Below are 27916 nucleotides of genomic sequence, written 5' to 3' on the forward strand. Positions count from 1 at the left end.
AGGCTGAACAGGCCCAGTGACCTCAGCCGCTGCTCTTATGCCTTCCCCTCTAGGCCCTTCACCATCTTCATCGCCCTCCTCTGGACACTCTCCAACAGTTTAATGTCCTTTTTGTACTGTGGTGCCCAGAAATCATAGAATCATACAATGGCTCGAGTTGGAATAGACCTTGAAGATCGCCTAGTTTCAACCCCCTGGCCATAGGCAGGGATGCCACCCGCTAGATCAGGTTACTCAGGGCCTCATATAACGTGGTCTTGAATACCCCCAAGGACGGAACATCCACAACCTCTCCGGGCAACCTATTCCAGTGCCTCACCTCCCTCTGAGTGAAGAATTTCCTCCTAACCTCTAATAGAAATCTCCCCTCTTTTAGTTTAAAACTATTCCCCTGTTGTGGTTTAGCCCGGCTGGCAGCCAAACACCACACAGCTGTTCGCTCACCCTCCCCCCTCCCTCTCTGGGGTGGGGGAGAGAAACGGGAAAGTGAAGTCTGTGAGTTGAGATAAAGACAGTTTATTAAGACAGGAAAATAATAATAACAATAACAATAACAATAATAATAATAATAGTATTAATAATAATAATGTGTATGAAATAAGTGATGCACAATGCAATTGCTCACCACCCGTTGACCGATGCCCAGCCTATCCCCGAGCAGCCGGCCCCGCCCTCCACCCCAGCTAGCCACCCCTATATATTGTTCAGCATGACGTCAGATGGTATGGAATACCCCTTTGGCCAGTTTGGGTCAGCTGTCCTGGGTCTGTCCCCTCCCAGCTCCTGCTGCATCCCTAGCCTGCTCGCTAGCAGGACAGAGCGAGAAGCTGAAAAGTCCTTGACTTGGTGTAAGCACTGCTCTACAACAATTAAAACATCAGCATGTTATCAGCGCTCTTCTCATTCTAATCCAAAACATAGCACCCTGCCAGCTACTAGGAGGAAAATTAACTCTGTCCTACCTGAAACCAGGACATGCATCCACCCCTTATTCCATACCATTTATGTCATGCTCAGGTTACACTCTTTCCAATACCTTCTAATTAATCACCATTTTCATCTATGATATATAGCAACCATGGTAGTGATGACATACAGTGTTATATGATAATTAACATACTACAATTCAACTCATGGGCTATTCTCACCCAATATTAGGTCCCCTTGAGGTACACACCGGACCTCCCCATTCTTTTGCATTGGGTAAAATGCCTGGGCAAAAGCAATCCCACGAATGGGCTTGCCTTTTCCTGAGGCAGGAGTAGCCCAGACTGTCTTACCCAGCATGTTTCTTACGTGCACTACAGGAACTTTATCCCCTTCTACAGTGCGTAACAGGTTTGATTGGGCAGGTCCAGCTCGGTTGGCAGATCCTCTAGGATTGACTAACCAGGTGGCCTTTGCCAAATGTGTTTCCCAATTTTTGAATGTCCCAGCACCCATTGCTTTCAGTGTAGTCTTTAACAGTCCATTGTATCGTTCAACTTTCCCGGAGGCTGGTGCATGATAGGGGATGTGATACACCCACTCAATACCATGTTCTTTGGCCCAAGTGTCTATAAGGTTGTTTCGGAAATGAGTCCCATTGTCTGACTCAATTTTTTCTAGGGAGCCATGTCGCCATAGGACTTGCTTTTCAAGGCCCAGGATAGTGTTCCGGGCGGTGGCATGGGGCACAGGATATGTTTCCAGCCATCCGGTGGTTGCTTCCACCATTGTAAGTACGTGGCGCTTGCCGTTGCGGGTTTGAGGGAGTGTGATGTAATCAATCTGCCAGGCCTCTCCATATTTGTATTTCAGCCATCGTCCTCCATACCAGAGAGGCTTTGACCGTTTGGCTTGTTTAATTGCAGCACATGTTTCACAATCATGAATAACCTGTGCTATAGTGTCCATGGTCAGGTCCACCCCTCGGTCACGAGCCCATCTGTATGTTGCATCTCTACCTTGATGGCCTGAGGTGTCATGGGCCCATCGGGCTATAAATAATTCACCTTTATGTTGCCAGTCCAGGTCCACCTGAGCCACTTCAATCTTAGCAGCCTGATCCACCTGCTGGTTGTTTTGATGTTCTTCAGTAGCCCGATTCTTGGGCACATGAGCATCTACATGGCGTACCTTTACAACCAGGTTCTCTACCCGGGCAGCAATATCTTGCCACAATGCAGCAGCCCAGATAGGTTTGCCCCGGCGTTCCCAGTTGTTCTGCTTCCATTGCTGTAACCACCCCCACAGGGCATTTGCTACCATCCATGAATCGGTATAGAGATAGAGAACTGGCCACTTTTCTCGTTCAGCAATATCTAAGGCCAGCTGAACGGCTTTCACTTCTGCAAACTGACTCGATTCACCTTCTCCCTCAGCAGCTTCTGCATCTCGTCGTGTAGGACTCCATACAGCAGCTTTCCATCTCCGATGCTTTCCCACAATACGACAGGACCCATCAGTGAACAGGGCATATTTCTTCTCATTTTCTGGTAGCTTGTTGTACAGTGGGGCTTCTTCAGCACGGACCACCTCCTCCTCTGATGATATCCCAAAGTACTTGCCTTCTGGCCAGTCCATAATCACTTCCAGGATTCCTGGGCGACTGGGGTTTCCTATTCGAGCCCGCTGAGTAATCAGTGCAACCCACTTGCTCCATGTAGCATCAGTTGCATGATGTGTAGAGGGGACCCTTCCTTTGAACATCCAACCTAGTACCGGCAGTCGGGGTGCCAGGTGGAGCTGTGCTTCAGTACCGACCACTTCTGAAGCAGATTGAACTCCCTCATATGCTGCCAATATCTCCTTTTCGGTTGGAGTATAGCGGGCCTCAGATCCTCTGTATCCCCGACTCCAAAACCCCAGGGGTCGACCTCGAGTTTCCCCAGGTTCTTTCTGCTAGAGGCTCCAGGTGTGGCCATTCTCCCCGGCTGTGGTGTAAAGCACATTCTTTATATCTGGTCCTGTTCGGACTGGCCCAAGGGCTACTGCATGAACTATTTCCTGCTTAATTTGTTCAAAGGCTTGTCGTTGCTCAGGGCCCCATTCAAAGGCATTCTTCTTATGGGTTACTTGGTAGAGCAGGTTTACAATCAGACTGTAATTTGGAATATGCATTCTCCAAAACCCCACGACACCTAGGAAAGTTTGTGTTTCCTTTTTGCTAGTTGGTGGAGACATAGCTGTTATTTTGTTGATCACATCCACTGGGATTTGACGACGTCCATCTTGCCATTTTATTCCTAAAAACTGGATCTCTCATGCAGGTCCTTTAACTTTATTTTGTTTTATGGCAAAACCGGCCTTCAGAAGGATTTGGACTATTTTCTTCCCTTTCTCGAAAACTTCCTCTGCAGTGTCACCCCACACAATGATGTCATCGATGTACTGCAGGTGTTCAGGAGCCTCCCCCTGCTCCAGCGCAGACTGGATCAGTCCATGGCAAATGGTAGGGCTATGTTTCCACCCCTGGGGCAGCCGATTCCAAGTATATTGGACTCCGCTCCAAGTGAAAGCAAACTGTGGCCTGCACTCTGCTGCTAGAGGGATGGAGAAAAATGCATTAGCAATATCAATTGTGGCATACCACTTGGCTGCCCTTGATTCCAGTTGGTACTGGAGTTCTAGCATGTCCGGCACTGCAGCACTCAGTGGTGGCGTGACTTCGTTCAGGCCACGATAGTCCACTGTTAGTCTCCACTCACCATTAGACTTTCGCACTGGCCATATGGGACTATTAAAAGGTGAATGGGTCTTGCTGATCACTCCTTGGCTCTCCAGTTGACGAATTAGCTTATGGATGGGAATCAGGGAGTCTCGGTTGGTGCGATATTGCCGCCGGTGCACAGTTGTGGTAGCGATTGGCACTTGCTGTTCTTCAACCCTCAGCAACCCCACAACAGAAGGGTCCTCTGAGAGACCGGGCAAGGTAGACAACTGTTTAATGTCCTCTGTCTCTAAGGCAGCTATGCCAAAGCCCAGCGGAACCCTTTTGGGTCCTTGAAATATCCTCTTCTAAGGTAGTCTATGCCAAGGATGCACGGAGCATCCGGGCCAGTCACAATACGGTGCTTTTGCCACTCATTTCCGGTTAGACTCACTTCAGCCTCCAATACAGTTAACTGCTGGGATTCCCCTGTCACGCCATAAATACAGATGGGCTCTGGCCCTTTACAGCTTGATGGCATTAGAGTACATTGTGCACCGGTGTCTACTAAAGCTGTATACTTCTGTGCATCAGACGTGCCAGGCCATCGAATCCACACAGTCCAATAAACTCGATTGTCCCTTTCCTCCCCCTGGCTGGAGGCAGGGCCCCTCTAGTCCTGGTCAGAATCTTCATTTCTGTGTCTGAAGGACTGCCTGCTAGAAGTTGGAGCAGCAAACTTTTCAGAGAACCCCTTTTTCCCGATTGTTTTCTTTTGCAACTCATGTACCTGTGCCTCTAGGGTCTCAGTAGATTTTCCATCCCATTTTCTCATGTCCTCTCCATGGTCACGTAGGTAAAACCACAGGGTGGCATGGGGTGTGTACCCACCATATTGTCTTCTTTGCACGGATGAACGTTTACCCCTAATAGCCGAGACGCTGGTTTGTACAGGTGGGGAAGAAAATAAACTCTCTTTAAGTTGGTGGACCTCTTCAGAAAGTTTCTCCAAAGTATTCTCTTTTAGTTGGTGGCCACTGGTTCGTTCAGGTGGGAGGGAAGATAAATTCTCTTTAAGTTGGTGGAACTCTTCAGAGAGTTTCTCCACAGCCGAGACGCAGGCCTGTAGGGAAGAGGAGAGACTTTCTTCGTACTGCCGGAGTTGTTTAGCCACTTCATCCACTGTGGGTTTGTCACCATCTTTCCAGGTTATTATTGCCAATGAGCTGGCATATGATGATGGTGCACTCTGTACAAACTTCCGCCACATGGATCAGGTACACTGGACTTCATCTGGATCTGTGGATATTTGTGCGTCTTCTAGGTCCTTATAAATTACTTCCCGTACGGCTAATTCCCTCAGGTGCTGAATTCCCTTCTCCATGGTGGTCCACTTGACTGGTAGACATACAAGTTCTTCCTTGAAGGGATACCTTTCCTTCACAGCTGACAGGAGACGGCTCCAGAGGCTGTGAGATCGTGCTCCATCTCCAATTGCTTTGTCAATGCCTGCGTCTCTAGCAAGGGATCCCAGCCGCCTGGCTTCCCTGCCCTCTAATTCCACACAATTGGCTCCAGTGTCCCAGCACTGGAGCAGCCAGGTGACAAGCTGCTCACCTATACAGCGACCAAAGTCTTTTTGCACATCTCGTAGCTCACGCTGGTATAGGGTTTGGGTAGTTACTGTTGATTTTTCGACATCCTCATCCTCATCTTCATCCTCCTGCACATTTGATGGCCCAGCCTCGTCTTCTCCATACCTAGACCTAGCAGAAGACTGTCTGCGTTCTAAACAACCTGAGTCTCTATACCATTTTTTCACCTTGTCTACAGGGGCAACTTGCACTGCTACAGCTCACTTCTCTGACCCAGCTACAGGGTCTGCCACAGGGGTTGGAATACCCTCTGCAGGGGCAACTTGCACTGCTACAGCTCGTTTCTCTGACCCAGCCACAGGGTCTGCCACAGGGGTTGGAATACCCTCTGCAGGGGCAACTTGCACTGCTACGGCTCATTTCTCTGACCCAGCCACAGGAGTGGGAGCAGCTGCAGGAGCTGGAGCAGCTGCAGGGGCTGGAGTGGCTGCGGGAGCTGGAACTGGAACGGCTGCGGGAGCTGGAGCTGGAATGGCTGCAGGGTCTGTCACTAGGTTGATAATAGCATCAATTGCAGCTCGATAGGCACAAGCCAGACCCCAGCACGCCACAGTGATTTGTGTCACTTTGGAACTGCCAGAGTCATGACACCTTTTTTCAAGCATTCTACCAGTTTTTTAGGATTTTGCAGTTGTTCAGGGGTGAATGTCCAAAACACTGGAGGTGCCCACTGCTCTAGAAACCTGCCCATATCCTCCCACACTCCCTGCCACTCGCAAATATCCCGCCTCAAGACAGATCTCCGGATGAGATTCCTAAGTAGTTGTTTAACCTTAAACAAAACCTGAAGCGCATTCAGGAGACATAACAACAAGAACATGCTGGTCTGAGTATCCCAAGGATATTCAACATCTTGGAGAGCTACCATAACTAGCTCGGGGGATAAGAGGGTGGTGAAGGAGAAAGGGAGAGTGAACAGGTAGGAAAAAGATATCTTCCCCTGTCCCCTCCACAGATTGGCTCCCTGATGAAAAAAGGCAATAGGTGTAATTGCTAATAGTTTCTGAGATATGGTTTCCGAAGTATAGAGTCGACGACAGTGCTGAGTACAAATACCAGGTTAGAGTCATGACCAGAAATCTCATCATTTCATAAGCCATCGTTACACCACACAGTACCATAACAATCTTAAGCCAGGGCCCAGAAAGGATAAACAGCGCGACAGGGAGCACATACAGAAAGTAACTTGATATAAAACTCAATTTGGGAAACAGGCACAGCAGACTTGAGATTAAGGCAATCAACATTGTGACTAGCAACTATTAAGCAGGTCAAATACTTATACCAATTTTAGTTTAACACACTCTGGTCAAATCTGTCGATATCTCAACCCTTCGTGGCCCACGTTGGGCGCCAAAAGGACTGTTGTGGTTTAGCCCGGCTGGCAGCTAAACACCACACAGCTGTTCGCTCACCCTCCCCCCTCCCTCTCTGGAAATAATAATAATATTTATAATATAATAATAATAATAATAATAATAATAATAATAATAATAATAATAATAATAATAATAAAAATTAAATAAAATTATTTTATAAAATTTTTTAATAAAATTATTAAAATTAATATAATGTTATAAAATATAATAATAATAATAATAATAATAATAATAATTTCCTCTCAATGAAAATAATAATAATAATAATAATAATAATAATAATAATAATAATAATAATAATGTGTACAAAATAAGTGATGCACAGTGCAATTGCTCACCACCCGTTGATCGATGCCCAGCCTATCCCCGAGCAGCCGGCGCCCCACCCCCACCCCGGCTAGCCACCCCTATATATTGTTCAGCATGACGTCAGATGGTATGGATGGTCAGATGATATGGAATACCCCTTTGGCTAGTTTGGGTCAGCTGTCCTGGGTCTGTCCCCTCCCAGCTCCTGCTGCATCCCTAGCCTGCTCGCTAGCAGGACGGAGCGAGAAGCTGAAAAGTCCTTGGCTTGGTGTAAGCACTGCTCTACAACAATTAAAACATCAGCATGTTATCAGCGCTCTTCTCATTCTAATCCAAAACATAGCACCCTGCCAGCTACTGGGAGGAAAATTAACTCTGTCCTAACTGAAACCAGGACACCCCCTTGTCCTGTCAATATCTGACTGAGCAAAGAGTTGCCCTCCATCTTTTTTATAAGACCCCTTCAAGTACTAAAAGGCTGCAAAGAGGTCACCCCAGAGCCTTCTCTTCTCCAGGCTGAACAGCCCCAGCTCTCTCAGCCTTTCTTCTTCATAAGAGAGGTGCTCCAGCCCCTTGATCATCTTCTTGGCCCTCCTCTGGACCTGTTCTAACAGATTCACATCCTTCTTGTGCTGGGGGCCCCAGACCTGGATGCAGGACTTCAACTGGAGCCTCACAAGGACAGAGCAGAGGGGGACAATCACCTGCCTCCACCTGCTGCCCACTCCTCTTTTGATGCAGCCCAGGATACAGTTGGCCTTCTGGGCTACAAGCACGCACTGCTGGCTCATGTTGAGCATTTCATCCAGCAGAATCCCCAAGTCCTTCTCTGCAGGACTGCTCTCAATGTGTTCTTCTCCCAGCTTATCCTCATGTCTGGGATTTCCCCAGCCCAGGTGCAGCACCTTGCACTTGGACTTGTTGAACTTCCTTAGCTTCACAGGGGCCCACATTTCAAGCTTGTCCAGGAACATTTGGATGGCATCCCTTCCTCTGTTGCATCCACTACACCATTCAGCTCGGTGTCATCTGCACGCTTGCTGAGGGTGCACTTGACCCCAATGTCTGTGTCATTGATAAAGATATTAAACAGTACCGGTCCCAGGACAGACCCCTGAGGTACACCACTCATCACCAGCCTCCACTTGGACATAGAGCCGTTGACCACCACTCTCTGGGTGTGACCTTCAAGCCAACTCCTTATCCACTCAATGGTGCACCCATCAAATGCGTATCTCTCCAGTTTGGAGACGAGGATGTCATGTGGGACCGTGTCAAAAGTCCTACAGAAGTCCAAGTAGATGACATTGGTCGGTTTTCCCTTGTCGTCTGATGCAGTCAATCCATTGTAGAAAGCCACCAGTGGTCCAGCACGATTTACCCTTTGGTGAAGCCATGCTGGCTGTCTCGGATCACCTCTTTCTCTTGCATGTGCCTTGACATTGATTCCAGGAGGATCTTTTCCATGATCTTGCCAGGCACAGAGGTGAGGCTCACCATTCTGTAGTTCCCTGGGTCCTCCTTTCTACCCTTTATAAAAAGGGGAGTGATATTTTTCTTTTTCCAGTCACTAGGGACTTCACCTGACTGCCAGGACTTTTCAGATATGATGGAGAGAGGCTTGGCAACTGCATCAGCCAGCTGCCTCAGGACCCTGGGGTGCATGTCGTCAGGCCCCATAGACTTGTACGTGTTTAGTTTCATCAGGTGGTCTTGGACATGCTCTTCACTTACAGCAGGTGGGACTTTGCCCCCCAGCCTCCATCTTTGGGCTCAGGGAAATGAAAGACTTGGGAAGCCTGACTGGCAGTGAAGACTGAGGCAAAGAAGTTGTTGAGTCCCTTGCCTTCTCCATGTCTGTCATTACCAGTTCACCCTTCTCATCCATCAGAGGGGGTACACTCTCCTTGGCCTTTCTTTTCTGAGCAATGTATCTATAGAATCTCTTCAAATTATTCCTTGCATCCCTTGAGAAGATCATTTCCATCTGTGCCTTGGCTTTCCTTATTCCATCTCTGCATATCCAAAACTGAAACATGCATGAGAAAAAAATAACCCTGGATCCATACAAGCCATTCAGGAAACAAAACTTATAGGTAGGAATTGCAGGTTTGTGGAGGTGCAGACCTGATGGGCCCATTGTGCAGGATGCTCCTAAAAACCTTTGTGTCCTTTTCCCTCCTGACTAAAATGCCACTGCTGTCTCAGGAATAGAGTAGTCAACATAGGTGAGACAGATACCCTGAGATCATGAATGTCATCAGAAAGCTGATCCTAATAAGATATGGGGAGATCAGGAGCAGCCTGGACAAGAGAGATGTGAGATTTTGGGGTGGGAAGAAGAGCTTGGCCAGCAGAAACTTATGATTTCATAGAGGTAAGAGGGGTCATGTAATGTAGATGCTGCGGTAACGCTGACTTAAAACAGTCATGTATGGCCCTTACCTTACTTGAAACAGTAATTTTAATCCCTAAACCTAAATGCTACTACAACACTCTGAAAGGAATCCGTTTTCTCTCTTGTTCACCCTGATCCCTTCCCTTAACACTAGCATTAAAATGGTCTATTTAACCCTAGATTTCTTGGCAGACCTAAAACACCCCTAAACCACAGAGCTAGTCCATACCTTAACCACAGACCTGACACAACAAGCAGAACACCAAACACTCCCACTACAAGTATGCTTAATCTCTAACCCAGAAAGTGAAAAACAGGTACCTAGAGGGCACTCTAGGTCAGCTACGTCTCCCCTACGTCAGCTCAGCCTCAGGATCTCCTGCCCCAGCAGGAGGAATGTGACTGTGGAAGTGACTGTGAGGTCACTTCTGTCTCTGCAGTTGATAGGGCAGCAGCAGGAAAGCATCACAGAAAGGGACTGTGAGGTCATTTCTGTCTGTAGGTGGCAGGTCACCCTTGACTTCTCCCTGGGATCTGTACTTTTTGGCTGACATCTGACAGTGGCCCTGGTAGGCCAGCAGAAGGCACCTGGTTGGCATGCTGACTGTGGGATCCCCTCTGCCTACATACCCAGGAGGACCCAGACAGAAAGAAGGCCCGCATATGGGTTGTCCTGTCCCTTCTGCTTGAGTCCATGACTGGACAGCAGGAGGCACAAGGCTTGGGTGTGTCTAGCCAAGAAGCTGCAAGGCCAGCAGCAGGCGCATGGCTTGGCAGATGCTGGTGAGGTGACTTCTGCCATGTTGGCTGACAGGCGGCAAGGAGCCTGATGGGTTGGGATGCCTACTTTAGGAGTGGTTTCCACCCTGATGGAGCTTTCTTTGGTAGTAGGAAAGAGCAGGAGAGAAAAAACTTCCACAAAGTGCACATTGGAAGGTTGGCACTGGCCATGAGGAGGAAGAAATGCCCAGAGGATCAGCTGCTCTTGCTCTAGAGACTGAGGCAAAGAAGGCATTAAGTGCCTCAGCCTTCACCTCATCTCTTGTCACCAGGTTTCCTCCCACATCCAATAAAGGATGATGATTCTCCTTAATCCTCGATTATTAGAGTGTTTCTCTAAAGAGTTTTTATTGTCTTTGACAGTAATAGATGGATTGAGCTCCAGCTGGGCTTTGGCCCTTCTGTATACTTCCCTGAACAGCTCCATAACATTTAGGACACAGCTCCAGCCAAAATGAAACCATGCATGAGAAGGAAGCACAGAAGAGGTGGAACCTGGCTGCCTGCAATCCTTCACCCTTCTGTGACTCTGTGCTGCAATTCCGTTCAACCGGTTACTCCTGTATTATCCAAACTTCCCTGCAACTCCTGATGCTGCTGTCTTGTCACAGATAGCACAATCACAGGAAGTTTGAACTGTCTGTATGCAGACATTAGCAGTCAACAGAATGGAGCGTCAGTGTGGGGGAACCTTGAGAAACTGCAGGAATTTGCCTACAGAAACTTCTTGACCTTTACAAGGACAAGAGCCTAGTCCTGCACCAGAGGAAGAGGAACCCCACCCATCAGGGCAGACTGGGACACTGCTGAGTGAGCAGTGCCCAGGAGGAGGAGGGTCTGGGGCACCACGAGTGGTCTCATACGAGCTACTCAGCTAAGACTCTTTATGACAGCACACAGACAAGGGTCTACAGCCAGCAGGGAAAGAGGTTCAGGTCTGGGAGATGCTAGGATACTCTGGTCATCAGAGGAGCAAGGAAATAAGCAAGGCTGAAAGTCCCAACAAACCGAGATCTTTGTGTCCATGGCTATAGCTGTTGTCTCTGCCACTGAGGCCTATGAGGAGACAGCTTATCGTTAAAGCACCAGGACCTCCTCATCCCCCCTGATTAACCAGGCAGGGGTCGTACCATTCTCCTGCACTTGGCAATACACATCCCCATCTCCTAATGCCCCAGGAAGAGCCATGAGCTATGTGTGAAGGGAAAGGATCTCCCATTTCCAGGGGCCAGGGATCAAGGCTCAGCCCTTGTGCTTGGTGAAACACATCCACTTTGTCTACACATCAGTGTCACCTTCACATTGCCTTTGTCTCCTTGTCCTCACTGCCTCCAATGTTCTGCTCTAACGATCTCCAAGGGAGGCTATGTCAGTCCTGGCCCTCAGGGGGACACTCCACGAAACTTGCATCTGATTTGGACTTCTTGAGAGATTTCTTCATTTGTCTCTCAGTGCCTGAGGTTCGTGGGCTCATCACCAAAGCCCCCAGAGGGGTGATTCCAATGCCTTGGGCTGGGCCTCTGCTGCTGAGCTGGGCCGGGCTTCTGGGACAGAGAGAGCTCCTGGCAAGAGGGCCCTGGTGCAGGGAGACAGCTCTGCCCAGGAGCAGCTCCTCTGCACAGCGCAGCAGGGCTGGGGGCTCTGACTGCAGCAGAGACGCAGAGAGGAGAGAAGGAGAGAGGGCTTGGAGGCAGTTGGGAGTGGGAGGATGCTGAGAGCTGACTGCAGGAGAAATCTGCACAGCCCTTGACAAGGTAAGTCTCTGGCTGGAGGGCCATGCAGCTGCAGGTCCTGGAAGGGTCTCCTTCTGGGTCTTGTTTCTGTGAGGGCCGTGGGCAATGCAGTAGGCTTTGAGAGTCCTGCTGGATGGCACTGCGAGGTGAGGAAGTCTGGCAGGAGCCCCTTGGAGTGCCCTAAGGCAGGGGCCCCCGGTCAGCCAAGAGAGGGGTGGCCAAGCCTCCTCCAGACACTGCAGGGGTGCAGCTGGGATGCTGGGACACCCCAGCTTTCAGATATCCAGCTCTGTCTATGGGGCATCCTCCTGGTCTTCAGGCTGCTCTCCAGAAGGATGCAGCTCTCTCGTGGCATCCTTGTGTTATCCAGGTGCCCCAAGAAGAAGACACCTCCGTGCTAAGGCCATGTCTGTGCTGCTGGATGGCTGTCTGTGGGCAGCTGGAGTGAGACCTCTGCACCCCTGGTTAGGAGGGAAGTGCTGAGAGCTTGTTCAGCACTGAGAGACAAGGTGAGGATTCTGTCCAGCTGAACTTGGACTGGGGCTTCTCTGCTCTCAGGTGTCTCTACTTTCTTCTCAGACAAACCCCTGAGCTTGTTTGTTGTTCTAAGGATTACAAAGGAAAACAAACCAAAGAAAAACCTACCTTGCTCTACACTGTGTAGGATGAGTTTTTTGCAAAAAGATTGTAAAGTTCCATGATACCACAGGTGTACTGAAATTGAGTTTCCCCCATGTTCCTTCTTTCCTCCTACTGCACAGCAGGAAGGACTCCTCTGAAGACAACAGCAGCCCCTGCTCCCAGTGCCACTCTCAGCCAGCACCAGACGCAGCTCAAGCAAGAGAGCTGCAGAAAGGTTCTCCTGCAAAGAGAGAGGCTTGGGCTGAGGGGGATTCTATGAGTTGCAATAGGTTTTCCTGAGAAAAATCTGTGTGCTTAGAGTGCTCAGAGAAGTCTGTTCCAACTTTTTTCTGCCTTCTCCTCTTCAACAGACAACTGTGTCCAGAGCCAGAAAATGCCCAACAGCAGCTCTGTCACCGAGTTCCTCCTCCTGCCATTCGCGGACACGCGGGAGCTGCAGCTCCTGCACTTCGGGCTCTTCCTGGGCATCTACCTGGCTGCCCTCCTGGGCAACGGCCTCATCCTCACCGCCGTAGCCTGCGACCACCGCCTCCACACCCCCATGTACTTCTTCCTCTTCAACCTCGCCCTCCTCGACCTGGGCTGCATCTCCACCACTCTCCCCAAAGCCATGGTCAATTCTCTTTGGGACACCAGGGCCATCTCCTGTCATGGATGTGCTGCACAAGTCCTCTTGTTAGTCTCCTTGCTTGGAGCAGAGTATTCCCTTCTCACCGTCATGGCCTACGAGCGCTACGTTGCCATCTGCAAGCCCCTGCACTACGGGACCCTCCTGGGCAGTAGAGCTTGTGCCCAGATGGCAGCAGCTGCCTGGGGCAGTGGCTTTCTCAATGCTCTGCTGCACACGGCCAGCACATTTTCCCTGCCCCTCTGCCAAGGCAATGCTGTGGACCAGTTCTTCTGTGAAATCCCCCACATCCTCAAGCTCTCCTGCTCAGATGCCTACCTCAGGGAAGTTGGGCTTACTGCAATCAGCTTCCGTTTAGGTATTGGTTGTTTTGTTTTCATTGTGTTATCCTATGTGCAGATCTTCAGGGTGGTTCTGAGGATGCCCTCTGAGCAGGGCCGGCACAAAGCCTTTTCTATGTGCTTCCTTCACTTGACTGTGGATTCCCTGTTTGTCAGCACTGCCATGTTTTCCTACCTGAAGCCCCCCTCCATTTCTTCCCCATCCAGGGACCTGGTGGTGGCATTTCTGTACTCAGTGGTGCCTCCAGCAGTGAACCCCCTCATCTACAGCATGAGGAACATGGAGCTCAACCATGCACTGAAGAATCTATTTCAATTGTCTTCTAGCAGCAATTACCTGATGCTCTGCTGCTGAAAAATAAACATAACTAAAGAAACCAAAAAAAAAAAAAATCAAAAAAAAAAAATACTCCCACCAATGCTGTCTCTAGACTGGGGGAGTAAAGTAGTGATGTACAGAAGGAGGGAAGCTGGATCTTTAGGACACAGGATTGCAGGCTCCTGTGGAAAGTACAGACTCTGAATTATGGACTGAAGGCTCCCTGGGTGGGAAACCGGGGAAAGAGGCCAGTGCCTGTCCTGTGCCACCTCCCCACCAGTCCTGCCCTCCCACAGGTGGAGTATTACTCCCTTACTCGGGCACCAGCAGTGCTTTGCCTCCTCCTCCTCCACAGGGAGACGAGCCACAGGCCTGGCTGCGTGTGAGGGAGCAGCAGACCTGAGCAGAAAAAAAGCCAGTTTCATGGCACTGGGGCATCTGAAGGGTCCAGCCCCTGTGGTTGGGTCTGTTCTCTGCAGCAAAGGGCTGTCACCAAGCCCCAGGTCTATGGTTGCTCCTGCAGCTCTGAGGACCACTCCAAGGGCATCACAGTAATGGTGGTCAGGACCTAGGAGGGTCAGCCTTCCCACAGATGGCAGCAGGAGGTTGGTAGGATTCCATAGTACACAAGGACACGGACACCTCTTTGCTCTGTTTTCATGCATGTCTTTATTACAAATTGCTACAAATCCCTACCTGTAAAGCAACTACATAGTGCAAGAAAGTACTAAGGAAAGCAAATATGGGCTTGTGATGCTTTCCCTAAAGCTACACCAATAAATATTATTTGAGGTGCTACTGGTACGACACTCATGAATCCACTTGGTGAAGAGCACAAGGCAGGGCACCTTCCCCTTCTTTCTTTCGGGCCAGTCATGATAGCTCTTGAGTGATGTGAACATCATTGGGTAACCCTAATGACATGCCTCCAGACTGTGTTTCTGGCTTTTTCCAAGGGAAAACAACTAAACAAAAGGGTACCAGAGGGCTGTTGGCATAACTGCCTTGAATACAGAGAACATCAAATAGTTGTCTACCTTGCCTGGTCTCGCACAGGACCCTTCTGTTGTGGGGTTGCTGAGAGCTGAAGAAGAGCAGGTGCCGATGGCTGCCACAATGGTGCACCGGCAGCAATAGCGCACTGACCTCCAAGTCCTCCAAGCTCAAGAGCTGTGTATTCCTGTGAGCAAAAAGTCAGACAAAGGGGGCAGGAGACCTGCTTGGATGATCAAGGAGATCCTGGAGTGACTTAAATGGAAGAAGGAAGTATACATAATGTGGAAAAGGGGACAAGCCACTTGGGAAGGATATAGGGACTTTGTCCGAGGATGCAGGGAAGTGACAGGGAAGTCCAAGGCCCATTTGGAGATAAATCTTGCAAGGGGTGTCAAGGACAACAAAAAGGGCTTTTTCAAATATATCAAGAGCTGAAGGAAGAGGAAGGAAAATGTGGGCCCACTGGTTAACGAGGTGGGTGCCCTGGTGACAAAGGATACACAGAAGGCAGAATTAATGAATGCCTTCTTTGCTTCAGCCTTCACTGCTAAGACCAGCCCTCTGGAATCTCTGACCTTAGGGACAAGGGAGGAAATCTGGAGAAACTAGGACTTTCCCTTGGTTGAAGAGGACCAGGTCAGAGATCTCTTAGGCAAACTTGACACCCACAGATCCATGGACCTCGATGGGATACATCCATGAGTGCTGAGGGAGCTGGCGGATGTTACTGCTGGCCCACTCTCCATCATCTTTGAAAGGTCATGGAGAACAGGAGAGGTGACTGAAGACTGGAAGAAAGCTCATGTTATGTCAGTCTTCAACAAGAGCAAGAAGAAGGCCCCAGGCAACTACAGGCCGGTCAGCCTCACCTCCATCCCTGGAAAGGCGATGGAACAGCTCATCCTGGAGGTCATCTCCAAGTACATGGAGAAGAAGGTGATCAGGAGTAGTCAGCATGGGTTCACCAAGGGAAACCATGCTTCACCAACTTGATAGCCGTCTATGGTGGAATGACTAGCTGAGTGGGTGAGGGAGAGCAGTGGATGTTGTGTACTTTGACTTCAGCAAGGCTTTCAGCACTGTCTCCCATAACATTCTCATAGGCCAGCTCAGGAAGTGTGGGATGGATGAGTGGACAGTGAGGTGGACTGTGAGCTGGTTGGATGGCAGAGATCAGAGGGTCGTGTTTAGTGGAACAAAGTCTAGTTGGAGGCCTGTAGCCAGCAGTGTCCCCCAGGGATCTACACTGGGTCCAGTCCTGTTCAACTTATTTGTCAATGACCTGGATGATGGAATAGAGTGCACCCTCAGCAAGTATAAAGATGTGCTGTTTTTCAGGTCAAAGTGCTCTGTTTTGAGTCAAAGCTCTTCTCAGGCTCTCCTTGAAGCTCAACTCAAGCTCTCCTTCTCAGATCCCTACTTCAAGGGAAGTTGGGGTACTTGTGTTCAGTGCCTGTTTAGCCTTTGGTTGTTTTGTTTTCATTGTGGTGTCCTATGTGCAGATCTTCAGGGCAGTGCTGAGGATGCCATCTGAGCAGGGCCGGCAGAAAGCCTTTTCCACGTGCCTCCCTCACTTGGCCATGGTCTCCCTGAGTAGCATCACTGCCATGGTTGCCTACCTGAAGCCTCCCACCATCACCTTCCCATCCCTGGACCTGGCAGTTTCAATTCTGTACTCAGTGTTGCCTCCAGCAGTGAAAACCTCATCTACAGCACGAGGAACAAGGAGCTAAATGAGGAACTGAGGATGTTATTCTAATATACAGCATTTCCCCATCAATGAGGTACCTGCACATCCTCCTCACATATACCCAGGCAAGGCAGAAACACCTTTATTCATGTAGTTCAAAATTTCATTCTTTCATTCTTTACAATATTATTCCAATTAAAGTATTATTCTCCATCTCACTTCTATCTCACTTCTTCTACCTTTTATTTATTTATTTATTTTTAATTCAGAGACCTCATGTACAGGTGCTGATAAGCTCTTGGTAATTAACCAAATAAAGGAACCAGCAGGTAGTCATTTTCTGTGACTCTTGTTTCTCATAATTTCTCTTCAGGTACAGCAGAGGTTGTGGGATGAAGAGCCCAGATGCAATGTGGAGGAAAAGCAGAGATGTGGCTGAGGGACTCGATATTTTTTCTGCAGTAGTCTGTACCAAAAAGTTCTCCTAGGCCTCTGAATTCAGTAAAAGAGATCAAGGACGAGAAGAGTATTTATTGAGAGGAGGGCCATGAAAAGCCACCAGGACAAGGGCCATTTTCTGCCCCTGCAGGGGACTGACCCTGGGCAAGGCCCAGCTTGGGAAGCAGCCCTGTCGGACGTTCTTGGTGGGCAGTGAGCTGGGAATAAGGCAGCTGTGTGCCCTGGCAGCACAGGAGGGAAGGCTGAGGGGCACCTCACCGCAGCCTGCCAGGAGCTGCAGGGATGTCAGGAACAGCAAAGGGCCAGGCTCTGCTCCATGGTGCACAGGGAGCCCTTCTCCTGCCACACTGCGTGCGGTGGCTGCAGCAGACGGGACCCCCAGCCAGCCCCTGCATGGGGCTCTGCCACCCGCCTCACCCCGGCCCTCTCCAGCACCCTCCTTTCTGCTCTCTGATGCACACCGGGACCTCCCTGTGCATGCCGGCCAGCGCATCTGCTGAGGGCCAGTGCGGCTGCTGCAGGGGCAGGGTGCTCAGCATGGCCCTTGCAGCCCCCTGCCCTGGGCCTGCCTCTCCCCTTGCCCTCAGCCCCGGCCTTGTCTCTGCTGGCAGGAGCGCTCTTGGCATGCGCTTCCTGGCCTCCCCTTGCCTGCGCACAGCTGCTGCCCACTCAGGCTGCTGGCACAAACGTGTCCTCACAAGCAGCACCACCCCTTGGGCTGCTTCTGCTGGCCTTCCCCACTCCACTGCCTTGACTCCTTGTCCCTGCTGGGCCCCACCTCCTGCACCGAATTGCATCCCTTGGCTGTCAGCTCCCTCTCCCCTGTCCTGTGGGATGACAGTGCTATGGTGGGACGTGTTTCCAGTGGGCCGTCTACCAGACACAGTAATGAATGCTATGAGCAGGACTAGAGACGTCCTGCTTCCAGCCAGGGGGAGGCAGGGAGGAAAGGGACAATCGGGTTTACTGGACTGTGTGTATTTAATGGCCTGGCACATCAGACCCCCAAATGTATCAGGCTCTACTGGACACCGGTGCACAGTGTACCCTAATGCCGTCAAGCCATAAAGAGGTAGAGCCCACCTGTATTTCTGGAGTGACAGGGGGATCCCAAGAGTTAACTGTATTGGAGCCTGAAGTGAGTCTAACTGGGAAGGAATGGCGAAAGCACCCCACTGGGACTGGCCCGGAGGCTATGTGCATCCTTGGCATAGACTACTTCAGGAGAGGGTACTTCAAAGTTCCAAGAGAGCACCGGTGGGGCTTTGGCATAGCTGCCTTGTAGACAGAGGACATTAAACAGTTGTCTACCTTGCTTGGCCTGCCACAGAATCTTTCTGTCGGGGGTTTGCTGAGGGTTGAAGAACAGCAGGTGCCGATGGCTACCATGGTGGCGCACCTGAGGCAGCATCGCGCTAACCAAGACTCCCTGATTGCCATCCATGAGCTGGTTCATCGACTGGAGAGCCCATGTGCAGATGTAGAACTTGGTAGCGTGGTTTAGTGATGGACTTGTCAGTACTAAGGTAAAGTTGCATGACCTGTGTTGCACGTCCCAGAGTAGTGTAAGGCACAATGCAATTCTTTTTGCCTTCTGCATCTATAGCACAGGAAGTATGACTTTGCCCTACTCTATTGACTGGGCAGGTCTTTTCACATTACTCAATTTAGGTTTCTGTGGCTGGAAGGGGACAATTTCCCAAAAGAGGCCAAGCTCATGGGTACAGCTACAGCCACTTGAAGATATATTTTCTTTAGTTTTCATCCTGAGTTTTCCACAGAAGACCCAAGAGAGACCATGGATGTCCAGGTGTCTACTAAGATTCAGGCTGAATTTCTCAGGTTCCAATGGTCATTTCAAATTTATTTTATTTTATTTTATTTTATTTTATTTTATGTTTTGTTTTGTTTTGTTTCTTGTTTTATTTCATTTCATTTTAATATTTTAGCATAATTTTTATTATTTATTTATTTATTTATTCATTTTTTAATTTTATTTTTTTCCCAAGGAACCCCTGACTTGTGTTAGAAAAGGTTTCATGTGCTGGGCTGGGCTGCAATTACAGGGACAAAGACCACTGCTGGCAGTGGAGGTGTCAGACCTCCAGACTCTGCTTTTCCTCCCGATGAAGGTCTCCAAAGAAGTCACCCTGGATCAATAGCAATAGGGGAACGATGCTCAAAACTGAAATGCAACAAAATTCAGCCTTTAAAACAAGAAAAGATTTGTATTAGGTGCTTTTTGAAATCTTCTTCTTTAACTACATCACGCAAGCTCTGCAATTAGCTGTACAAGCCGTGGAGACTTGGAGAAAACTGTGGAAGAGATGTTAGAGCAGTTTCTGCATTTTAATGAGTTCCATGGTGTATTTTGGTGCTCAGTCTATGAAGCTCAGGTACTGAGAGGAGAATGATGTAACCGCTTGAGCAAGTAAAGTCAGGAGGAAAAGTTGAAGTGACTTGGAGTATTAATGGGCCCCACTGAGGGCCCTAACTAACAAAGCCTCCCCAGGGACTTGTTAGGGCAGATAATTGGAGGCCATGATTGCAGGTAGGCAAAGGCACTGTGCTGAGAAAATCTCATTTTGTTTTGGTGAAGCAGAAGGGCCAAGGCCTGACCCCAGCCACTGCAGGAGATCCTGCACCCCCATGTCTCACTCAGGGCTCTTCCTGGGGTCTGTGGGGTAGGGGACGATGCCCATAATATCATGTGAAGGACAATGGTATGACACCTTCCAGCGTTTGCACATGGTTGAAAGGAGAATACATGGTCCCAATGCCATGAGTATATCACATCTCCTCATAAGCCATGGCTGGGGGGACAAAGGTGTCGGTGCTGCTGAAGCCTTCCATTCTTGTCAGAGCCCTCTGCCTTCTCTACAGGCTTTCCTGTGCTGTCCCACACTTCTCTGAAGGCTGCAGACAACCACTTCTCTTCCCCACCTTGCTCTCACTCTGGTATTCCTATGATTTCACTGATGCCTCTCCACTCTCGCCAGCTGTTCCTTCAAACACAAGGGCATGGGCTGATCCAAACTCCATCTGGGTGACCTCTGGACCCACAGCACCAGTTCCAGTGCCTCACCTCCAAGTCAAGAATTTTGTCTATCTAATCTAAATCTACCCTCTTTAAGTTTAAAACCATTCCCCTTGTCCTATGATAGAATCATAGAAATCATAGAAACACAAAGTTAGAAAGGATCATTTAGTCCAACCATCCTATCACTAATACTACCCACTAAGCTACTAAATCATATATCGTAGCACCTTGTCCTGGTGCTTCTTGAACACTGCGAGGGTCGGAGACTCCACCACCTCCCTGGGCAGACCATTCCAGTGCATGACTACTCTTTGAGAGAAAAAGTTTTTCGTAATATCCAATCTAAATGTCCCTAGGCACAACCTGTGGACGTTTCCTTGAGTCCTATCATTAGTTATCTGAGAGAAGAGGCTGACCCCTCCTCATCACAACACCTCTTCAGGAAGCTGTAGAGTGCAATGAAGTCTCCCCTGAGCCTCTTCTTCTGCAGACTAAACTATCCCAGCCACTCTTCATAAGACTTGTGCTCCAGACCCCTCAATAGTTTGGTTGCCCTTCTCTGGACACACTCCAGAGCCTCGATGCCTTTCTTGTAATGAGGGGCCCAAAACTGAACACAGTACTCGAGGTGTGGCTTCACCAGAGCTGAGTACAGATGATCACCTCCCTGCTCCCACTGGCTGCACTATTTCTACTACAGGCCAGGATGCCGTTGGCCTTCTTGGCCACCTGGGCACATGGCTGGCTCATGTTCAGCCAAGCATCAATCAGCACTCCCAGGTCCCTTTCCTTTTCACAGTCTTCTAGCCCCTCTGCCCCAAGTCTGTAACATAACATGGGGTTATTGTGGCCAAAGTATGGGACCCTGCACTTGGCCTTGTTGAACCTCATCCCGTTCACATCAACCCAGCAGTTCAGCCTATCCAGATCCCTCTGAAGGGCCACCTACAGATCCTCGTGCAGATCGACACTACCTCCCAACTTGGTGTCGTCTGCAAACTAATTGAGGGTACACTCAATCCCCTCATCTAGGTCCTCAATAAAGACATTAAACAAGATAGGTCCCAGTACCGACACCTTGGGGGGACACCATTTGTAACAGGATGCCAGCTGGACTAACCAAAAATCTTGGTTAAAATCTCTGAGGAGAGCCATTCTGGGCTTCATATGGACAACGATGGCAGTGTCATAGATAATCACAAAATCATGGGATCATAGAATCATAGAATGGTTTGGGTTGGAAGGGACCTTAAAGATCGTCATATTCCAACCCCCCTGCCGTGTTTGAAACAGACCGAATTTATCACCGACTGCCCTTCTCTGAACACAGGAGAGATGACTTTTACAAGTGTGATTTGTGCTGTTAGAGTCTGATTGTCAAACATGTTGTGCTTTAACCTGGCGGGCAGCTCAGCACCACACAGCAGTTAGCTCACACCAACTCCCCCAAATGCTTATGTGTTGAGATAAGGGCAGTTTAAAGGACCGAAAGGGAAGAGAAATAATAATAATAATAATAATAATTATTATTATTATTGTTATTGTTATGTACAAAGCAAGCTATGCACAGTGCAATTGCTCATTACTGACTGATGTCCAGCCTGTCCCTAGCTGGTAGAACACTGTGGAAACCATCTGCATCTGCTCTTCTTTGACCATGTCCTGGTTTCAGTTGGGATAGAGTTAATTTTCCTCCTAGTAGCTGGTAGGGTGCTGTGTTTGGGATTTAGGATGAGAATAATGTTGATAACACACTGATGTTTTGGTTGTTGCAGAGCAGTGCTTACACCAAGCCAAGGACTTTTCAGCTTCTCGCTCTGTCCTGCCAGCGGGCAGGCTGGGGGTGCACCAGGAGCTGGGAGGGGACAGACCCAGGACGGCTGACCCAAACTGGCCAAAAGGGTATTCCATACCATCTGACGTCATGCTAAACAACATATAGGGGTGGTTAGCCGGGGTGGGGGGCCGGCTGCTCGGGGATAGGCTGGGCATCGGTCAGCGGGTGGTGAGCAGTTGCACTGTGCATCACTTATTTCGTATACATTATTATTATTATTATTATTATTGTTATATTGTTATTACTATTTCCCTGTCTTAATAAATTGTCTTTATCTCAACTCACAGACTTCACTTTCCCGTTTCTCTCCCCCATCCCAGAGAGGGAGGGGGGATGGGGAGCAAACGGCTGTGTGGTGTTTAGCTGCCTACCGGGTTAAACCACAACAGTGTCTAACAGCAGCAGCGGTGGGTATGCCTGTGGGAGGTGTGCCCAGGTTGAAGAATTGCTCAGCCTGGTGGTGGAGCTTCGGGAGGAGGTGAGTAGGCTGAGGAGCATCAGGGAGTCAGAGAGGGAAACTGACTGGTGGAAGCCTACTCTACCCACCCTGAGGCAGACTCATGAGCCAGCCACCACACAAGAAACAAAGGTTTCCCTATCACACCAGGTAGTAGGAGGGGACCTAGGCCAAGGAGGGGAGTGGAAGCAGGTTTCTGCTCGAGGTGGTTGGTAGACAAGCCCTGTCCCTGCCCACCTCACCTTCCCGACTACCCTTATGTAACAGGTGTGAGTCTCTAGAATTTGACAGTCAAAACAACGATGTAGACGAAAGCCCATCCTGGTTGGAAGGGGTGCCTAAGGCAAGACTACCGACCCCCCGCATCACTACATCTTCTGTCAAGAAAGAAAGAAGGGTTATCATCATGGGGGACTCCCTTCTGAAAGGGACAGAGGGCCTGATATGCCATCCAGACCCAACCCCCAGGGAAGTCTGCTGCCTCCCTGGGGCTTGGGTGAGAGACATTACCAGGAAAGTCACTCGTCTGGTACAGCCCTCTGACTACTACCGGCTACTGCTTTTTCTGGCTGGTAATGACGAAGTAGCAAGGAGAAGTCTGAGAGCAACCAAAAGCGACTTCAGGGCTTTGGGGCAAATAGTTAAAGGTTCAGGAGCACAGGTCATGTTTGCCTCTGGACATGGAAGCAGTGTCATGGATAATCATAGAAACATGGGATCATAGAATCATAGAATGGTTTGGGTTGCAAGAGACCTTAAAGATCATCTTACTCCAACCACCCTGCCATGGGCAGGAATACCTCCTACCAGACCTGGTTGCTCAAAACTCGTTCCAACCTGTCCTTGAACATTTCCAAGGATGGGACATTCACAGCTTTTCCAGGCAACCTGTTCCAGTGCCTCACCATCCTCAGAGTAAAGAATTTCTTCCATATACCTAGTTTAAACCTACGCTCTTTTAGTTTAAGGTCATTACTCCTTGTCCTATCACTACACTCCCTGACAAAGACTGTCTCCCCAGCTTTCCTGTAGGTCCTCTTTAAGTACTGGAAGATTAATTATTTTATTTATTAATTTATTTTATTTTATTTTAATAATTATTTAATATTATTATAACACAACCCTAACCCTAACCCTAACCCTATATATATAATAGTATTATAATTATTTAATTTTAATAAATTAAATAAAGACTCCCTGATTCCCATCTATGAGCTGTTTCATTGACTGGAGAGCCAAGGAGTGATCAGCAACACTTGCTCAACCTTTAGTAGTCCTATATGGACAGTACAAAATTCTAATGGTGAGTGGAAGATAATGGTGGACTTCTGTGCCTGAATGAAATCACACGACTGCTGAGTGCTGCTGTGCTGGGCATGCTAGAACTTCATTCAGTATGAACTGGAGTCAAAGGCAGCTAAGTGCTATGCCGCGATTACTAATCCATCCCTTTGGCAGCCGTGTGAAAGCCACACTCAGCTTCCGGTTGGAGGGGCATCCTGTCCACCTGCAATAGACTGCACCAGGGGTAGAAACACAGCCCTGCCATTTGTCATGGGCTGATCCAGACTGCCCTGGAAGAGGGGGAAGCTTCTGAACACCTCCAGTACATTGATGTCATCATCACATGGGGCAACACAGCAGAAAAAGTATTTGAGAAAGGGAAGAAATAGTCCTAATCCTTCTGAAAACTTGTATTGCCCTAAACCAAAGTAAGCTCAAGGGACCTCCACAGGAGATCCTAGTCCAGGCTGGCCAGATTCAGGGGGACCCCTGCTTGGGGAAAGGTTTGGCATCGGACAGTGTGTGATGAGCAATTGCACTGTGCATCACTAGCTTTATACATATAATAATAATAAAAATATTTTTATTATTATTTATTATTAGTATTGTTATTGTTTTAACTCCCTCTTAAATTTCTGTCCTTTTAAATTGTCTTTATTTCAACCCATTATCTTTTGGGGGGTGGGTGTGAGCTAGTATCTGTGTGGTGCTGAGGTGCCTGACAGGTTAAAGCACAACGTTTGACAACCAGAGTCCAACAGCACAAATCACACTTCTAAAATCTGTTTCTCCCATCTTCAGAGAGGAGCAGTTGGTGATAACTTCAGCCTGCTTCAGACACCACACCCCAGCAGAGACCCTGCTGCCTTCAGGAGCTGTCAACCCTGAGGCCTTGGGGACACCTTGAGGGAGCCCAATGGCACAGAGAAAGCGATGCCACGGTCGCGTGCTGTGCTGCTGAGCTGGGCCGGGCTCCTGGGCCCAAGGGGAGCTCGTGGCAAGCGGGCAGCGCTGCAGAGAGCCAGCTCTGCCCAGGAGCAGCTCCTCTGCACAGCGCAGCAGGGCTGGGGGCTCTGACCGCAGGTGGCACGGGGAGAGGAGAGAAGGAGAGAGGGCTTGGAGGCAGTGAGGAGCGCACCAACAGAGGGCAGTGTGTGGCAGGACAGATCTGCAGGCTCTTGACACAGTGAGTCTCTGGCAGCAGGGTGTTGCAGGTGGGATTGCCAGAGGAGTCTTCTACAGCTGGCACATCCGATGGGTGATAGCATCTGTCAGGATGTGTCTCTCTGTTTCTGCAGTGCTTTAGAGAATGGCATTATGAGGGGGCATTTCAAGAAGAAGACTGAGGCTTGGTTTATCTGAAGGAGAAGGCTTTTTTTGGTTCTGTGCTTTCCGATTGCTGCATTGCAGGGGAGGCAAGTTTGATGGTAATGTGTTCTCAGAATTGTACAGGAGACTGAGAATCCCAGAGCATTGCACTGAGAAATCGATATGGAAGAAATGAGATTCATACAGGTTCTCCTGAAAAGAGAGAGGATTGTCTGGGGGGTGTTCTAAGACATGGAATAGGTTTTCCTCATTGAAGCCTCTTGTAACTTTGTTATGCATTCTCCTCTTCAACAGACAGCTGTGTTTAATGTCAGCAAATGGCCAACATCAGCTCTGTGAGTGAGTTCCTCCTGCTGGCATTCGCAGACACGCAGGAGCTGCAGCTCCTGCACTTCGCGCTCTTCCTGGGCATCTACCTGGCTGCCCTCCTGGGCAATGGCCTCATCCTCACCGCTGTAGCCTGCGACCACCGCCTCCACACCCCCATGTACTTCTTCCTCCTCAACCTCGCCCTCCTTGACCTCAGATCCATCTCCACCACTCTCCCCAAAGCCATGGCCAATTCCCTCTGGGACACCAGGGCCATCTCCTATCAAGGATGTGCTGCACAGGTCTTTTTCTTTCTCTTCTTCATATCAGCAGGGTATTATACTCTTACTGTCATGGCCTACGACCGCTACGTTGCCATCTGCAAGCCCCTGCACTACGGGAGCTTCCTCGGCAGCAGAGCTTGTGCCCAGATGGCAGCAGCTGCCTGGGGCAGTGGCTTTCTCAATGCTGTCCTGCACACGGCCAGTACATTTTCCCTGCCCCTCTGCCAAGGCAATGATCTCGATCAGTTCTTCTGTGAACTTCCTCAGATCCTCAAGCTCTCCTGCTCAACATCCTTCCTCAGGGAGTTTGGGCTTATTGTAGTTAGTCTCTGTTTAGCATTTGGTTGTTTTGTTTTCATTGTGGTGTCCTATGTGCAGATCTTCAGGGCAGTGCTGAGGATCCCCTCTGAGCAGGGACGACACAAAGCCTTTTCCACGTGCCTCCCTCACCTGGCCGTGGTCTCCCTGATGGTCAGCACTGCCACAGTTGCCTACCTGAAGCCCCCCTCCATCTCCTCCCCATCCCTGGACCTGGTTGTGTCAGTTCTGTACTCAGTGGTGCCTCCAGCAGTGAACCCTCTCATCTATAGCATGAGGAACCAGGAGCTCAAGGATGCCCTGCAGAAACTCTTTGGATACGTGCTTCTTCATCTTAATAATGGACCCAAAGTCCTAACAGGACTCAAAGTTTTTCTTACAATGTGTTAGAACAGTATTTTATTCTCATTTTACACCAGTTTCTGAGATTCGTGATTGTCATTTATTAATGATATTCTAAGTTTCCTATCTGTTAATTATTTCATTTTATTTTTGACCCAAGTATCTCCTGTTCCCAAAGAACCTGTTTTTCTGTGTAGATAAAGAAAATAAAGAATCCAACATAAATTAACTGGTTTCAGCTGCCGTCTCTTCCCATCTGTTCTGCAGCTGGGGGAGCAGCCCCAGCATGCAGGAGGGGCTCAGGGCCAAGAGCCCAGCTGCCACATGGAGGAGAAGCCCCAGTGGCCCTTGGGGCTGCCCCTCTCTGCCCGCTGGACTCTGCCTCTCTGCTGCCTTTGGGTCGGGGCTGCTGCTTCCCTGGAGCCATGGCCATGGCCAGCAGCAGGATGTGGCCTTTTCACTGCTGCTCTCTTCTGGCTTCCACATTGTTCTCTTGTGCTCCTGTTTTTGGATTAGTCCTCACATCTCGTGTACCTTGATGGCAGTCCTGTTGTCTCTGCAGTTCCATCTCTGTGACTGCAGCCAGCAGCAGGCACTGTGCAGCCCTGGATCACAGCTGGCCTCCCTGCTCGCACCACAGTAACAAGAGGGGCTGCTCAGGGCAAACCCAGAAGCCTCAACACCTCTTCCAGTGCTGCTGTAAGACATACAGCCAAGGAGTTGCTCCCTGCTTTTCTGTTTTCTGGGATTTTTCCTGGACTGAAGAACACAGGCTGAAAGTCCCAGCGTGGTCTGTGAGGAATCAAGGGCTGGACCAAGAGCTCCCTTTGTGGTGGCACATGCCCAAGCAGACAACAACTGGTCTTGGATTCATCTACATTGGAATGTGCCCCCTGCAGTGAGGCAGATGGCCGATGCCTGCCTGGAGAGGAATCTGGAGCTGCCAGATGGCAGGGGAACCCAGGGACAATGTGCTCATTGGGTAGTGATTAGGACCTCATAAAAGGAGTGACCAAGAAGAGTCTGGTAAAGGAAAAGGAAAATCTGAGGTGTCCAGGGGATAAGGAAGACTCTGCAATGCCCGGTGAGGTGGTGAAGAGCCAGCAGATGAAGGCCCATAAGATTGTAGAGTAATTGAGGACACAGAGTTGAGTCTGCTGCCCACCCTGAGCAGCACAGGCAGGGGGAGTCCTGCAGGGGTCCCAGGGCACCACAGCCCCCTGGCTCTGCACAGCAGCACCGCCAGCTTGGGGCACTCCATTTCCTGAGCCATGGCTGGCCCCAGCCCAGGAGCTGCTGGGGAGGCCCAGAGCCACCTTTGTCCCAGCAGCTGCGGTGCCTTGCGAGGGGCTGTGGTGATTGTGCCCAGAGCCCTGCAACAGCCTGCAGTGGGCACTGCCCTGGGGCCAGCCCAGCCTGGGCTGCTGGGCTGGACTGGGCTGGGCTGGGGAGAGGTCCGGGAGGTGGGGAGAGGTGGGCAGGGCCTGGGCTGGGCTGGGCAGTGCCCGGCAGAGGGCAACAGCAGTGTCAGGGAGTGGTGGGAGCATGCAAGGGAAGGGCTCCCAGCATGGCTTGGTGCTGCAGAGCCAGGGCTGCGCGAAGGGAGCCCAGAGCTGCAGGGGCAGGGGAGAGGACACCGCTCTGGGCCCTTGCTGGCCTGTGCAGAGCAGAAAGGGGGCCCAGGGCATTCATCCCCTCACCACAGCCTGCCAGGACCTGCAAGGCGGTCATGGAGCGTCCAGGGCCAGGCTCTTCC

The 27916-nt window shown here is 49.8% G+C and overlaps 2 protein-coding genes across 2 annotated transcripts; both read left to right on the forward strand.

The window, feature by feature from the left end:
- Positions 1 to 13245: 13245 nt before the first annotated feature.
- On the forward strand, positions 13246 to 13851 carry LOC121062873 (olfactory receptor 14C36-like). Its single transcript, XM_040543160.1, has one exon. The coding sequence runs from the start codon at positions 13246 to 13248 to the stop codon at positions 13849 to 13851; it is 606 nt and encodes a 201-aa protein (XP_040399094.1).
- An 11096-nt stretch (positions 13852 to 24947) lies between these two features.
- On the forward strand, positions 24948 to 26208 carry LOC121062850 (olfactory receptor 14A16-like). The gene has a single exon (XM_040543136.1). It carries the CDS (start codon positions 25225 to 25227, stop codon positions 26206 to 26208), a length of 984 nt encoding a protein of 327 aa, XP_040399070.1. The 5' UTR covers positions 24948 to 25224.
- Positions 26209 to 27916: the final 1708 nt, after the last annotated feature.

The sequence above is a fragment of the Cygnus olor genome, assembly GCF_009769625.2.
Source record: "Cygnus olor isolate bCygOlo1 chromosome 34 unlocalized genomic scaffold, bCygOlo1.pri.v2 SUPER_34A, whole genome shotgun sequence".
Taxonomy (NCBI): domain Eukaryota; kingdom Metazoa; phylum Chordata; class Aves; order Anseriformes; family Anatidae; genus Cygnus; species Cygnus olor.

Coding starts and splice junctions, on each gene's coding strand:
- LOC121062873 (XM_040543160.1), top strand. CDS start 13,246: ATGGCCTACGAGCGCTACGTTGCCATCTGCAAGCCCCTGCACTACGGG.
- LOC121062850 (XM_040543136.1), top strand. CDS start 25,225: ATGGCCAACATCAGCTCTGTGAGTGAGTTCCTCCTGCTGGCATTCGCA.